The sequence below is a fragment of the Larimichthys crocea genome, chromosome XIII (genome assembly GCF_000972845.2).
Source record: "Larimichthys crocea isolate SSNF chromosome XIII, L_crocea_2.0, whole genome shotgun sequence".
Lineage (NCBI taxonomy): Eukaryota > Metazoa > Chordata > Actinopteri > Sciaenidae > Larimichthys > Larimichthys crocea.
Window position 1 is genome coordinate 7,441,433 of NC_040023.1, and position 15,319 is coordinate 7,456,751.

The following is a 15,319-nucleotide window of genomic DNA, read 5'->3' on the forward strand; positions in this document are numbered from 1 at the left end:
AGTGATTATTTGATATATAAATTTAGTTAATATTATTTCTTCAAAATGGCGACCGGTGTTTCGGTTCAACGAGTTGCCATGTTAACTGGTGACCATCTGGCGTTGAAACAGGAAGTCACGTATTTTTTATTTTTATTTTTTAAGTATTATTATTGTTAATAAACGTTATAATGTCAAAAACATTACTATATACGTCTTTGGTGTTTTGTTTTGACAGCTACGTATATCTTCGTGTTTCAACGGCTGTAGTAATTAGGGCAACCAACGGACGAATATCGGCTTAACCAGTCACCAGTTAACATGGCCACTCGTTGAACCGAAACACCCTCACAATAACAGCATTTTTGAATATAAATAACGCAGCATTTTTGAATATAAATAAATAAAGTTATACACAACCGACTGAAATTAACACAATAAAATCCAAATAATACATGAAACCTGGCGGATTTAATGCTTATTATATTTTATTATTTAATTTAATACTGTATTATATTATTTGTAATTCAATAATGTAAAAAAAAAACATATATTATATAATAATAAAAATACTGTATTTGATATTATATTTAATTTAACGTTGAATTTGAAGACTTACAAAAATGATCTTTCACCCTTCACCTATAACCCCGCTGTGACAGAACAAGAAACAAATGGCTGCCTCCATCCAGCGCACCGTGAGGGTGTTGTGTCGCCTGTCTCCTTCAGTTTTACTGCGACAGTATCCGGTATTTCATTTAATTATGTTCTTTATATACTAGTTATTCGATTTATGCATGTGTAATTAGTTTGTAAGGAGGGTTTCTGTGTGTTAACAGCATTGGGTCATGCATTGGCTGCTGTGATGATAACAGTTTCTTCCAGTGTTAATGTTGTTACTCACTTTTTAATTAAGTCTTAGTTTTGTGTCAAAGTTCATTCTTAGTCTTGGTCACTTTTAGTCTTTCACAAATCATTTTTGTTAGTCATATTTTAGTCCACTAAAAGTCTCAAAATTTTTGTCTTTTTCTATTTTTATTCTATTATAGGAATATTTTTTTTGTTTATTAATTCCAGTTACTTGTGTTCCACAGCTAACATATTGATTAAATGTCTTAATTGAATTGAATTTAAATGAATTAATCTTCAATGCATGTCTGTTGTTTCAATACACACTTAAGATGCACTTGATTTCATTTTTTAAATATTTATTAGAAACACCAACACACGCATACACAAAAACAATACACTTACAGCTAATTTTATAGCTGAGCAGACAGACTTAAATGAAATAAAAAACTTAAAAGATCACAGTATATCAAATACTGTACAGATAACACATGTTCTGAATAATAATACATCACAAAAACAGAAAAATGCATTACCAGATGGAGGTCTACAGTAGAAAACCAGTGTGAAAACATATATACTGTACATAAATGTTCTAATAAATCACCAAAACAAGAATAGACCGATTCAAAAGAAGAATCAATCACTAAAGGGAGGTCTACAGCAGTGTTCATTTCTTCAGACAAGGACTGGATGTTGCTTTTTTTTTCTTATATAGTAGATAAAAACAAGGAGGATTTATTTCTTGCGTGACCTTTTCATCTCGTTTTTATTCGTTAACAAAAATGCACATTGGCACATTTTTCGTCAGTGTTTTTAGAACATTGTATCGTCTCGTCTTAGTCAAGGGAAAAAGGCTCGTTGACGAACATATTTAGTCTCGTCTCATCTGACGAAATTAACACTGGTTTCTTCTGGTTTCAGTCCAGTCTGCAGAGGCTTCCTCTAAGATCATGCCCGGGTCTGCCTGTATCTGTCACCCCAGCTCACTTCTACTGCAAAGAAGCATCGCTCCACGATGAGCATGCTGCTCAGGCTGCTGAGGATCTTTCTCGCTACAAGGACAAACCCTGGGAATACCTGGAGAGTGAAGGTACATGAGGGAAACTCAAAAGTCTCTTTGTTATAGTCAGTACATTTGGTTTCACTGTGTATTTGTCCCCCCCTGACAGAGTACATTGAGAGGTATGGAACCAATCCGGTGTGGAGAGACTACAGGAGGAACCACAAAGGAGGCATCCCTCCACAGAAGACACGCAAGACCTGCATTGTAAAAATATCTATTTGAATCCGCCCGTACATTAAAATCCATGTATCACATCTGTCATTTCAAGCGGCATTAATGCTGTTTCTGTTTCTGTAGAGAGGAGACAAGATATGTGGGAACCCCTGTCCGATCTGTCGGGATCCAAACGTTATTGTCCATCATCAGGTGGGTCACACATCAAACATTACATGCATTAATGAGACATGTATGTTTACACAGAGAGAGAGAGTAAAGGGAGATGTGACTACATCTTCAACCAATATAACCAACATAACAAACAAACAATGGATCCTAAGATGTGTTTGTTTTTTTTTAACTCAATAATGTTGACACAGTTACTAAATGACCTCAAACATCTGTGATGTGATAATTAGAGCTGTAGCTAACCATGAATTTTTCCTTTTACCAATTAATGTGCTCTTTATTTATTTATTTATTTATTTGTTGACTGATTGCTCAGTCTAATAAAATGTCAACAAATTGTGAAAAAGGCATGCATTGAGGTGATGTCTCCATATTTTTTTTTTTACATTTTCTGGCCAATAGACCAAAATAAATAAATAACTGAATCATACATTCAGTTAACTTTCATAGAGTTATCAGAGTACAGAAAATCAATAAATCACATTTAAGAAGCTTGAACCTGATTAATTTTTTGCTTGAAGACCATCTGAATAATTTGTATTTTATTCAATTACCCAATACCTCAACTCTACTAAATTTCAGTATGCATTTATTTGACATCTTTACATAAAGATCATATGAAAAGTTTAGAAAATACACTTCATTCAAAGACTCACTAATCACTAAATCTGTGAAATCTTCTCTAAAATCTGTATCTGTCTCAAAAAATCCATTCCTTCTCTTGCACTGTGGTGACCCAAATGTAAATATCTTGTCTTGCAGAATGTGAAACTGTTGCAGCAGTTCATTAGTCCCCACACTGGCATGTTGTACGACCCCACCCGAACTGGTAAGACGTCAACACGTCGTCACCAAAGTGACATCACGTGATGTAATCCGGTTGATTAACGTGTTGTTGACGGTTCTGCCGTCTCCAGGTGTGTGTATGAAACAGCAGAAGAAGCTACACGTGGCGATAAACACAGCAAAGGATCACGGTACGTAACACATGTCAAATATGGAGCCACACTTAGGTAACTTAATGTTTGCTTCTCGTTTGAACCCTAATATATAAAGATATAAAAATAGACAGGTACTACAGTATTATTCATATTTTGCCTTTTTAATTAAGAAAATAGAAATATTGGAATTTAGTCCTTTACTACTCAGAGTGGAAAAACCTTTGTTGAAGCACTGACTCGTGTGACACACTACTAACGACCTTACAGGTGATTAGCAGCTTGACTAAAGAGATTGAAACACATCAGAGAGGTGCGAACCTGCCAGGTATCACACTAACACCCCGTGTCTTCTCGCAGGCTTACTTCCATTCGAGATCCCATTTGTGGAGTTTTCAGGAGAGGACTACTCCAATTCCCATGATGCCGTGGGGTCCACACCGCCTCCCCCGTCCCTAACCTCCGGTGACACCTGGTATAAGTGGTACGGTGAAATAACGCCTGATGAAAACGAAGTGGCTAAAGTGAAGAAGACGTACAAGGCGTACTTAAAGTCTGCTAATTAGTCCTGATGGATGTATTTCATGTGTATTTCTTTGAACGTTTTCATCCTCCAAATAAAAATGCAGCAACAAACAAATGATGAAAAATTGTTTTATTGTTCAGCTTTAGTAGATCTTGACATTTTTACCTCCCTCTATATTCATAGAAATTAATAACAGGACGAACCCTCTATTATCCGTCCAGCTCCACCCTGTTCATGATGTTACAGTCCGGAAGATCCAGTATCCAATATTTTTTATTATCAGTGTTACTTTGTGAGACATGCCGACCTCTCCAGACCCAGTGTAGGTAGCGTATGATCCAGGGACACGGCGTAGCGCAGCAGTGTGTCCTGGCAGCAGCAGCTCTGCGTGATCATGGGTTGACCTTGTTGACCATGGTCTCTCCCAGAGCCTCCAGAACCTCCCGCTTGTAATCGTCGAAGTCACCGTCGATCTGGTTGATCGCGCGGTCTTCCACTACCCACAGCTGGCACTGAGTCTCCGTGATGAGCCGGGCGTCGTGACTCACGATGATCACGGCTGGACGAGACGGGAAACGTGTTGTTAGACCACACCAGTACACTGATGTTCAACAGCTTTGTCTACTGATCGATACTGGCATTGCCTGCCTACATTGCCCACAGACAGTTGGGTGGGCGAATGGGTTGTGTTATGCTTGTAGAGATTCATCAGTCACAACTCCAACAGATCAAGGTTAACTTTGACATAAATGTCCCAACAGAGAGACTCTGTTAAAGAATAAGATACTTTGGCACCATAGATCTTTGTTTAAAGACACCAGACTTCACTGGAAAATAAATAATGTACTTTAAGTCGCATAATACAGGAGTTACTGCCACCTGTTTCTTCGTCTTACCTCCTTTGTATTCGTTGATGGCCTCTGATAAGGCATCAATCGACTCGATGTCCAAGTTGTTGGTCGGTTCATCCTGTGGGGGGAAAAAGCAGTGAGTTGGTCAGGGTGTTTGAATTTAATCTGGTAGTGCTACAATGTGGATAAACGGCTCGGTGGCTCTCACCAAGATCAGAACGTCGGGCTGACGACAGGACAGTTCGGCGAACACTACTCTGGCCTTCTGACCACCTGTTGGAGGACAAATCCAGACACAGCGTTAGAAAACATCTCCTTCATGAGGGGTGACGGTAAATGTCTGACGGCTCACGTTCATACCAGACAGTTTGGAGATCTGAATGGTGTGCGCGTGGCTCTCCAGGCCGAAACGTCCCAAGCACTTCCTGCCGTCCTGGTAGGGAAGGTTGAAGTTCCTCATCAGGTACTCTGTGGCCGTCTCCTCCATGTTCAGCTGATCAGCATACTGCTGGTTGAAGAAACCCACTTTCTGCAGAGAGACAGAACGTTCAAGTTACAAACTCTACATGAACTGGTCCTGCCTAGAACTGAGTCAAACATAAATAATAAGTCACTCACCAAGCGATGATTCTTCCTCATCTCACCTTTAGTCTAAAAGAAGAAACATCCAGTTAGCTCAGCAGTATATTTTTAGGAAATGTTTTTTATACAGCATCTTCACACTTACAGGATTTAATTTCCCAGTGAGCAGCAGCAGCAGTGTACTCTTCCCAACGCCGTTGGGTCCAACTATACAGACTAGAGGAAGGACGGAGAAGTCAACATTAAGAATGCTTTCATTTGCAAAGTCAGAAGTTCTCGAAGATATTCTGCCGTCAGTAAGAGGCTGATTCAACCCCGATTTGCCCCCTAGTGGACACAACTTTTAACCCTCCGCTGATACACCAAGTGCACTGGCAAATATGTGAATGATACAACATTACCCTAAGACTGTAACAGAAGCAGAAAACTTACTCCTGGACTCCATGTCAATTCCAAAGTCCACGTTTAGGAAGAGAGGCTTCTGATCCACATAGCCAAAGTCAACACCTGTAAAGAAAAAAGGAGAAACCATGGAGTCATAATGTTTCCAACTAGTGCAATGTAAACACACTCAAGAGGATGTGGTGATGACATTAAACAAGTAGCAGTGACATCATTTGATGCCAGTTTACACCGATGAAACTACAGACGAGATGGTGTCCTACCTCTTTACTTCACTTCTAACTACTGGACATAATTAAACATTTTAACTTGTCATTTTGCTATGAGCTGATTGGTTGTTGAAACAGGTGGAGATTTGACAAGCTGAGTCTCCGGCTTCTGCTTCCTGTGCCTCCTTCAAGGTCTTTACCTCTGTGTTTAGCTCAGTTTTTATATTTAGGGCAGTCAGCTGTTAACACAGTTTCTATAGCTTCGAACAAACAGCCCTGAGCGTTAAAGCTGACGCAGCAGATGTTCTTACTGTGTAGTCCCAGGATGGGTGGTGAGAGAGGAGGTGGGTTGGGGAAGGTGAACTTGACGGTGTATTCTTTAGGCCTCTTCAGCAGCTCCGTGGCGTCCTGGCTCTCCTCCTCCTGACCTCCCTTCTTCTTGCCTTTCTGCTGCTTTCTGGTCAGAGCGTCCTTAGTTTGCTTCTCCTGAGAGGAAACATTAAAAAAACAAAACAACATCAACAACCGGTTCAGTTGTTTTGTGCTCACCGTTTTATAAAATCTGGACTCACGGCCTGTTTGGTGGACTTGCCACCAGCCTTCAGATCTCGGAGTTTCTTCTCCTGCTTGTCGTACTGTTTCTGCATTTCCTTCTGCTTCTGCACGTACATCTTCTTGAAGGTCACTTAAATAAAAGCAGAATGAAAACATCAGTTTCCAGATATCTGTATACGCCTTATTCTAACCACACCACTAACCCAGTCCTGATTTTCTACAGTACTCTCCAATATTTCTACCATCGCCACTAGGCTGTTGAAATCTATACATTTTCTGCGTTTTCAGCACATTAATTATCAAGTTTATTCCAACTGTAAGAGAGCTACAACAAGATGCAATAAAACAGAAAATTTAAACCACGACATGCACAAAAGCATGTCGCTTTATTGATTTCAGATCCATTTTACTACTTGGAGGAAAACAAGAAACTAAATGGAGTAAAAAGATATTCCCAACTCTGTTCCAAGAGTTATATTAAACACAATACATATCCTCAGTCTGTGGGGATACTTACAGTAGTTCCCTCTGTAATAGTAGAGTTTCTGGTTGTCTAAGTGGATGATGTCTGTACACACTTCGTCAAGGAAACTTTGGTCATGGGAAACTATGAGGAGGGTCTTCTTCCAGCCTTGAAGGTAGCTGTGAGTGGAAAAAGAGAATAAATAAATAAATCTCACTAAAGGACCAGCACAGACACTTGACAGAGCTCCAACAAATGTAAAAGTTGATCATAGAGCTGCCTCGTACTTGTTGAGCCAGATGACGGCGTTCAGGTCCAGGTGGTTGGTGGGCTCGTCCAGCATCAGCAGAGTTGGTTCCATGAACAGAGCTCTGTGGGTGCAGAAGGTAAGGTAAGTTAAAAGGTAAGGGAACTTCTAACAGGTTCATGTTGGACCAGTTCCATTCATGAAGTTTGTTGCGGTGTACCTGGCGAGGGAGACTCTCATCCTCCACCCTCCGGAGAACCTCTTGGTGGGTCTGTTCTGCATCTCAGGGGTAAAAGACAGACCGGCCAGGATCCTTCTCGCCTTGGCCTCGGCTGCTGCGGCTCCAATCGCCCTTAGCTCTTCATAGACCTGTCGAACAGGAGAAGCACAATCAGACAACAGTTTATTCAGACTCTGAGCCACTTCTTAGACGTCAAACTGTAGGTGGCTGCATAATAATCCAGCACAGGAAGAAAATCAGTATGTTGAGAATGAACCATGGTGACACACACCTTGTCCAGCCTCTCAGCCACACTGTCCTCTCCCTTCTCCAGACGAGCCTGGAGTTGTCTCTCCTCCTCCAGGAGCTTCAGACGTCGGGTGTCGGCCTTCAACACCGCCTGCACCGCCGGAGTGTCATCGGCTACCACCTCTAACGGAAGCGCACAAACACAACAGAGTCAGCGTGTGATAACAGCGTGGACAGAGGCAGAAGTGATGGAGGACACACTCTGATAGGCGACTTACCCTGTTCACACAGCAGACAGTCGATGTTGGGAGGAATACTGAGAGCTCTGTTGGCTATGTGTTTCAATAAAGTGGTCTTTCCTTTTCTGAAAGATGAGACGAAGACATGTTTGTTTACATGCTCAAACCAACTTCTAATTACTTGAGTAATACCACAAAACTATTTACCCATTTGGTCCAACTAAACCGTATCGTCTTCCCGCCACAATCAGCAGATCGGCGTTGACAAAGAGTTCCTTGCCGTGAGCAGATATGCTGAACCTCTCCAGCTAGAGGACACAACACAGATTACTTACACGTTTTCATTATTTAAAAGCATCTCAGGAGGTTCAGAACAGCAGAATTTCAGACCCTGGCAGTTTAATCGATTCACTGAGAGGATGGTAAGAAGCGCGTTACCTTGATATCGGAGGCGTTCTCCAGCATGGCCTGTCTGGACGACATCTCGGCCTGGGAAATGGAGAAATCGCCCTCCATGGCGTTCTGAGCTCGAACACTGGCCACCTGACGCTCATACTCCAACTGTAACAAGAAAAAGGTGTCACAACATGTGTCAAGTCATCCCAACGTGCAACTCCCCACCTGAAAGGGATTTCACTCTTTTTAATAACTCTATAAATTTCGAGTCAGACTCAGATTTAGAAGCTGGACACACACACAGGTAGATTATCAGAGTTTAGTCCGTGAATCCACCTGGGCAGTCTCTGCTTCAGAGACATTTCAGGCTGTGATTACCTGTTTCTTTTTCTTCTTCTTCTCCTTTTTGCTCAGGTTGGCATACGGGTCATCTTCCTGCTGCTTGGCCTGGTCGGCGATGGCGTCCTCAGCGCTCTGATGGTTCCAACAGACAGAGAGAGACAGAGAGAGAGAGAGAGACGAGTTAATACTTTGATCGAGAGCAGCGGGAGGAAACAGACGAGCTTTGTGGATGGAAAACTTACCATCATCATGTCACCTCCGTCACTGTCATTCTCCGCCTCGTCTTCATCCTCGCTCGGTGGTCGTGGAGCAGGTTTCGCTTTCTACACGAGGAGAGTTAGATTATGTCACGGTTATGTGGAAGATGCTGAAGAGGACAAAGCAAACATCGGCGCTGATCACTTGCCTTGGGTTGCTCTTTCTTCCCCTTCTTTGGCTTCTCGTCGATTTCTGGTGACTACAAAGTGTTTTTTTTTGTTATTTAATAAACAAACATTAACTGCATGAACTCATCCAGATATATGGAGTAACAAAAGCACCCACCTTGGACTTGACTTCTACCTTATTGGCCTTCTTTGTAGTTTTCTCATCACCGTCATCCTTCTCTACCTCGTCCTCCTCATCGGACACAGCCTGACGATCACATGCAAAGAAAATCAAAGTTTGAAACATCTGTGTCCAAAGACACAGTCTGATCCAGTTATGGAGAAGAACTGTAAACTGTCCGACAGACAGCGGAGAGAGATGAAGAGTCTGACATAATGAGAATACATGTGAAAAAGAAAGTTTGTCCATCGATGAACGAGTGGATGGAAAAGTTAAACGTGCAGGAAATAGATGACGTAGGAAAGAGTTTCCAGCACCCACCTTTGCCTTCTTGGGCTTAGACTTATCTTTTTTCTTGTCTTTCTCAACCTCCTGGATCAAAGACGCACACACACAGATACAGAGAGACCGAGAACTTTAAGAGAGTGCAGATGTCAAAGCAAAGAAGAAAAACACAATAAGAAGCCACACAGCAGAATTTAGATGTTTAGTGTACCGTCACGTTACGTACAGTTTACTTATCTGGATATTTACATGCTGTGTTTTGCTGCCTGTTCCATTAACACCAATTCAGAGACACACCAGAGCCCAGTGTGATGCTAATTTAATTTACTTTAAAACGCCAGCAGCTCATTTTAATGACACACTTGTAGCCTCAACAGCCTACCCCAGTTTATCATTTTAAGTGAGTCTTCTGTGCCGGGGTCAGAAACAGCTGTATTCTCAGGATTTCCATAAAAATATATATATTTTTAAATCGAAGGTTTTTGGTTTCTTATCTTAAAATCCAATATCCACTTAAATTATTTGCTTTTGCGCACAAACTACTTTCATGTGTGAGCAAGATGCCGTTCACAGCGGCTTCCAGAACATTCCCACACTTGCTGGCTTCAGTACCGCTGTGTACGAAGACAGACAGCGAGTGTCTTAGCAGACGAGCTGGTATTGATCAGTATTTTCTCTCTTTACCGGCGCTTTTGTTCGTTCACAATTGGTTTATTTAACTCGTTGTTGAATCCAGCTGGTGCGCTGCAAACTGACAGATCTGTATACAAGGCCACCACCAGCCACCGTCCCTCCTATGATACAGGAGAAGGAAAAACGCCGCCTTCTGCAGATTAGAGTAGTAGTAACAAAGTGATACAAAGCTGATTTACGTGTCACATTATCGGTGGACTCTGCAGTGTTTCTTTGTTTCTTATCGATCTTTGTGACAGCCTTATTAAACGATCGATACTAAGTGATTCACTGTTTCCTTGAATAACTTTACAATGGTGGGGAAAAAGACGTCCGATCAACTGTAGCACACCGTTATCTTTTTGAAATAATGTGACAAAATCTATCTTATGTTTCTTTGCTTTTTGTCTCCATGTATGCATTTTAAATCTTCAATAAAGTTCTGTTAACTTCCAGTCAAAGCCGTGACTACAAATACAGCACTCTACCTTTTTTACTGGTTTTACTACTTCTTCTTCTTCTTCCTCCTCCTCGTCCTCCTCTCCTTCTCCTTCCTCTTCGTCACTTTGGCCCTGGCTGAGAGCAGCAAAGATGTTTCCACCCTGAAGGACACCAGAGATGCTTTACTGACATGTGATGAGTCAGGAAAGTAGAGATGAAGCACAATAAAGACTGATGACAAACCTTGTTCTTCTTGTTTCCTTTGGCGGGGGCGACGACTGTGGAAAGAAAATGAAAGCGCACTGAATAACGGCTGTGCACGCGCAAGACTGAGAATTATATCACTGCGAGGAAATATCAGACCTGGCTCGTCTTCCTCGTCGCTCGCTTGCACCGAGAGTTTTTTCAGCTTCAGCATGACGTCCTCGTCATCGTCCTCGTCTGCATCTCCTCCTTTTCCTTTCCGCCGGTCTTTCTTCTTTTTCTGAGGGTGAAAAGTTTAAAACTGAAATGTCACAAATCGACCTAATCTCAGAAATTAGGCCTATAAAACCACCAGGAGCTACATGAATTTGGTTATATACACAGTAAGTATGAGTCCCACCTGTTTTCCCTGCGTCTCTTTCACAGCCACCTCATCGGCTTTCTCGGGTTTGCTTTCTGTGGAGAGTTCCTCGAAGAACTGGAGAGAAACAATCACACAACAAATCAGCACTGAGCCACAGAGACTGAGAGAAAACTGATGAAACTGAAACTGAAATACTCACACTCTTTTTGCCCTTTTTGTCTTTCTTCCCCTTTTTCACTGTTTTCTCTGCTGGAAAACAAAAAAAAACATCAGAGACAATCAGTGACGTGTACGGCACTATCACAACATTATTAACCTGTTTATATTTTTACATCACTTTGTACGTCAAATATCTCCCTCAGACTCTTGTCGAGTCTGTGGCTCCAGCACACTGTGTTCACATGTGAGATCATGAGCTTAAGTGCAGACGGATCGATGAAATGCACGTAAACGCGGCTGCAACACTCGACTAACTAACTAACTAACTAACTAACTAACTAACTAACTAACTAATCAGATGATCAGTGGTTCGATCTTCAGCTCCTCCAGTCTGCATATCAAAGCGTCCCCGAGGAAGATGCTGAATCCCAAATTGTGGCATGTGAATGTGTACGAATGATTACTTTGCATCAGTGTATGAACGGGTGAGTTAGATATGCCTCAGGAAAGCGCGATACAGATACAGTCCATATCTATCCATGGAGAACTCTTCGATTTCATTTGAGGCTGTTGACATCCACAGAAAAACAGAGTATCCATTTCAACATAGAGTCTCTCAGTCAGAGACAGAAAATAATGTCAGGAACATTTCCTGTGCAATAACCTGTAAATTATAAATTTATTTTGTCAACATCACCACTCATACACGATGTACAACCTGCCGTATGACCATATTTATTTCAGCATCCTTTGCACTATCATCAGCTCTTTATCCAGTCTACAAATATTTTTTGTTATACATAGCTTTTCTTTTTGGCCTTTTATGCCTTTAATGATAGTACAGCTGAAGATAGACAGGATGCAGGGGGCAGAGAGAGGGGGAGTGACACGCCGTCCGATGCGGGATTCGAACCGGGGCCATCTGCAGCGAGGACTACAGCCTCCACACACGGGGCGGCCGCTTAACCCACTACGCCACTGACCGCCCCGTACATAGCTTTTCTATGTCTGTTGTGTACATAACTGGGCGGTTGTGGGTCAGGAGGTAGAGCGGGTCGTCCACTAATCATCTGATCGCCGGTTTGATCCCCAGCTCCTCTGGTCTGCATGTTAAAGTGGCAAGATACTGAAGTGCAAAAGTCGCTTTAGTCCGCTAAATGACCAAATGTCAGGGGTCACATCCCTCGTGTGTGACACACACACCTGGTTAATAAAAAGCAAACACACTTTCCCTTTGTCATTCATCGCCCCCCCGTGTGTGTGTTGTGTTTCTCGCTGTCCACTCAATGGAGAGTCAGCACTTTTAGTCATTGTCTCATGTCTGCCGTCTACTTTCTCTGTCTAACACAGTCACAGTGAGTCAAAGCTTTTAAAATAAAATCCAAATATATCATCTCAGTCATTGCTGTTGCTGTCAAACTGAGGCTGGACTCACACACACACTGTCAGTGTATGTCTCAGTATTGCATCACCTTCATGGATGTCGCTGTAAAACCACTGCCACTTAAAAATTAAGTGTATTATTACATTAATTACCACTAACATAGATAAATGTCCCTATATGCGCAAACTTAACTCACAAAAACAGCGATTAAATATGATTTTGTTTGGTTGACGCAGCGTCTAATAATCCATCTGATATAGATTACATGTTAATTAACCTCTTCATAACACTTTAATTATGTTAATGAGCACACTAGCTGTCGCGTTAAAGGGCCCTGTTTGATTTTAATCTAACGGTTAGGCTGAATAAAAGTTCAGATTTTACCTAAATTAAACTATTTAGGTGACTTGTCGTGAATACGAATGAAACATTAGATGTTATAGATTCGTAAAAGAGTTAAAGTTTGTTTCTAACGCTTTTGTGTTTAAGCAGAGAGGCGGTTTGTTGTTAAACCGTTACATTTTTGAACGGACGTTGGCGTCAACTGCCGCCGTTTGACCGTTAGCCGCCGGTTAGCTCCACAACATGCACTCACCAGCTGCCGGGGCGGCTTCGTCGTCCACCCACTCCGCCTCTTCTTTCGTCTTCTTGGGCATTTTTTTTCGTTTTATTACTTTATTAAATGTGACTTTCTGGGTGTAAATAAAACCGGTGTCTTATCCAGGGAAAGGTCTGTCAGGCTCACACATGTCCCGCGGCCCAGCAGAGACGTGATGATGCACATGCCGGGTCACCAACAAAGTTTCATTCCTCTTCTTCTGTGTGCGAGCTCGGAGAGTTACTGTCACATTACCGCCACCTGCTGGATTAAACCAACCCCGACAGGCTCCTGCTTGTCTTTTATATATAATATATATTATATTATATTAGATTAGATTACTTTAGTTTAGATTAGATATACTTTATTCATCCCACCACATGAAAATTTACTTGTTACAGCAGCAGAGGAAAGTGTAGCATACACTACAGAATTAGAAAAAAGTAGAAAAGGCAAAAAACTAAAAATGAACACAATAAACAGACAGAAATATCTTTAACCTACACAACAAACACGAGTACCGAGGATAAAAGTGCCATGATATATTAAAAGAGTATTGTAATGTAAAGTGACCATAGTGTAAGAAATATTGAAAGTGATCATGATATAAATAATAAATATTATTGCAAGAGTAGTGATCATAATATAAATAATATTACAATATATTTCAGATAGTGCACACTACTGTTTCTGATTTTTTTTCATTTTTATTTGAATGTATGCCATTATATCCTAATTAATCCTTCTTTTGTCATTTTTGATAGACCTCACTGTTTATACTGTAAATTCTGTCTATACTGCATATTACATATTGCCATATTTATATTTATACTGATAATTCTGTTTATACTGTGCCATATTGCCATACTCATACTGTTAGACTGTTGTTTCCGTTTATATTGTTCATTCTGTTCATCAGAATCAGAAATACCAGGGGGAAATTATTTTTGTTACAATACTCCAGTATACAAACAAACAAAAACAACATATGTAAACAAGTAACCATCTATTAAGAACAAAAATACCACCATATCTATACTATTTATATCTTCCAGATTTGCCACTGTCTTTTCTTGGATGTCTTTTAGCTTGTATATATTTTTATTTTATTATCATTATTTTTATTTTATTTTTTTTTACATCTTTTCACCGGGATAAGAGAGAAACACAATTTCAATTCTCTGTATGTCCTGTACCTATGGCAGCATTGATAATAAAGTTGACTTGACTTGGTGTAGGATTTAGGCCTGCTAGGATTGTCAGATACTGTATGGCTGGAAGATTTGGCTTTTTGGGGTTGACATAAGAATTGAGGACATAACTGACATAACTATTATGTATCTGTAGATGTGACACAAAATATTACTTTCTGAATGATTTTGTGAGAGTGATACGTTTTTTAAACTTAAATGTTCACAGACTTTGCATCACTCATAATAAGTCATGTTTAGAATAAACATGAGGTTCAGATTTGTACTAACTTCATGCAAGTTTAACGTGTTCCATACAATTTATTCTTTGCCAGCTGGACTACATTTCTTGAATTTCCTTCAGGATCAATAGCGAAATGTATGAAAAATATCTATCTATCTATCTATCTATCTATCTATCTATCTATCTATCTATCTATCTATCTATCTATCATAGAGCTATTCTTAGGTTGGTGATAGTTATGAGTTACTCTGCATCACCCTGGTCTCCAACACCACTGTAACCAATTTTGGAGTTATCTCTGAAACATACATACTGTGATATATAGTATAGAATTCATAATAACATTAACAGATGATGTGACTGATACACAATTCAAAGATCTGTATCCAACATCACTGCATCTATCTATCTATCATCTATCTATCTATCTATCTATCTATCATCTATCTATCTATCTATCTACTATCTAGATTTGGATTTTATTTGTTCACCTTAATTGGCTTAGATTTGGTTAGATTGTCATTCAAAAAAAAAATATATATTATATAATTGTGACAATGAAAACAAAAATTGTTACAGAACAGTGCATTTGTATGTAACTTTTATCCTTTTTTTTAAATGTTAGTGTTGTCAAATGTGTCCCTCTTTAAAAAAAAAAAAGTTTGGCCCTGCACCCCTGCACTAGATCTTCAAACACAAACCAAGCACAGGTAAATGTAGAACAGTTCATTACTCCACTGAAGCTGCTCCTGTGTTTACCTGAGCTCAGCTCGG

At 40.4% G+C, this 15,319-nt stretch overlaps 2 protein-coding genes across 4 annotated transcripts; one reads left to right on the forward strand and one right to left on the reverse strand.

The window, feature by feature from the left end:
* The first annotated feature begins 595 nt into the window (after positions 1-595).
* mrps18b (mitochondrial ribosomal protein S18B) lies at positions 596-3,820 on the forward strand. Its single transcript, XM_019254596.2, has 7 exons — positions 596-728; positions 1,753-1,921; positions 2,001-2,098; positions 2,192-2,260; positions 3,002-3,068; positions 3,157-3,216; positions 3,538-3,820. The coding sequence occupies exons 1-7, from the start codon at positions 654-656 to the stop codon at positions 3,741-3,743; spliced, it is 744 nt and encodes a 247-aa protein (XP_019110141.1). The 5' UTR covers positions 596-653; the 3' UTR covers positions 3,744-3,820.
* Positions 3,818-13,370, reverse strand: abcf1 (ATP-binding cassette, sub-family F (GCN20), member 1). Of its 3 annotated transcripts, none has more exons than XM_019254585.2 (27): positions 13,109-13,370; positions 11,170-11,216; positions 11,007-11,084; positions 10,766-10,886; positions 10,646-10,680; positions 10,450-10,563; positions 9,326-9,376; positions 9,002-9,091; positions 8,865-8,915; positions 8,701-8,781; positions 8,495-8,590; positions 8,159-8,281; positions 7,928-8,028; positions 7,760-7,845; positions 7,525-7,664; positions 7,233-7,381; positions 7,053-7,136; positions 6,820-6,944; positions 6,320-6,432; positions 6,059-6,233; positions 5,569-5,643; positions 5,282-5,352; positions 5,173-5,205; positions 4,915-5,083; positions 4,763-4,827; positions 4,600-4,672; positions 3,818-4,262 (listed from the first exon to the last, which is right to left on the reverse strand). In XM_019254585.2, the coding sequence occupies exons 1-27, from the start codon at positions 13,167-13,169 to the stop codon at positions 4,096-4,098; spliced, it is 2,574 nt and encodes an 857-aa protein (XP_019110130.1). In that variant the 5' UTR covers positions 13,170-13,370; the 3' UTR covers positions 3,818-4,095. The 3 variants fall into 3 exon arrangements, with proteins under 3 accessions (XP_019110130.1, XP_019110126.1, XP_019110136.1); XM_019254581.2 differs by having other exon boundaries at positions 11,170-11,219; XM_019254591.2 differs by lacking the exon at positions 9,326-9,376 and having other exon boundaries at positions 11,170-11,219.
* Between the last annotated feature and the right edge of the window lie 1,949 nt (positions 13,371-15,319).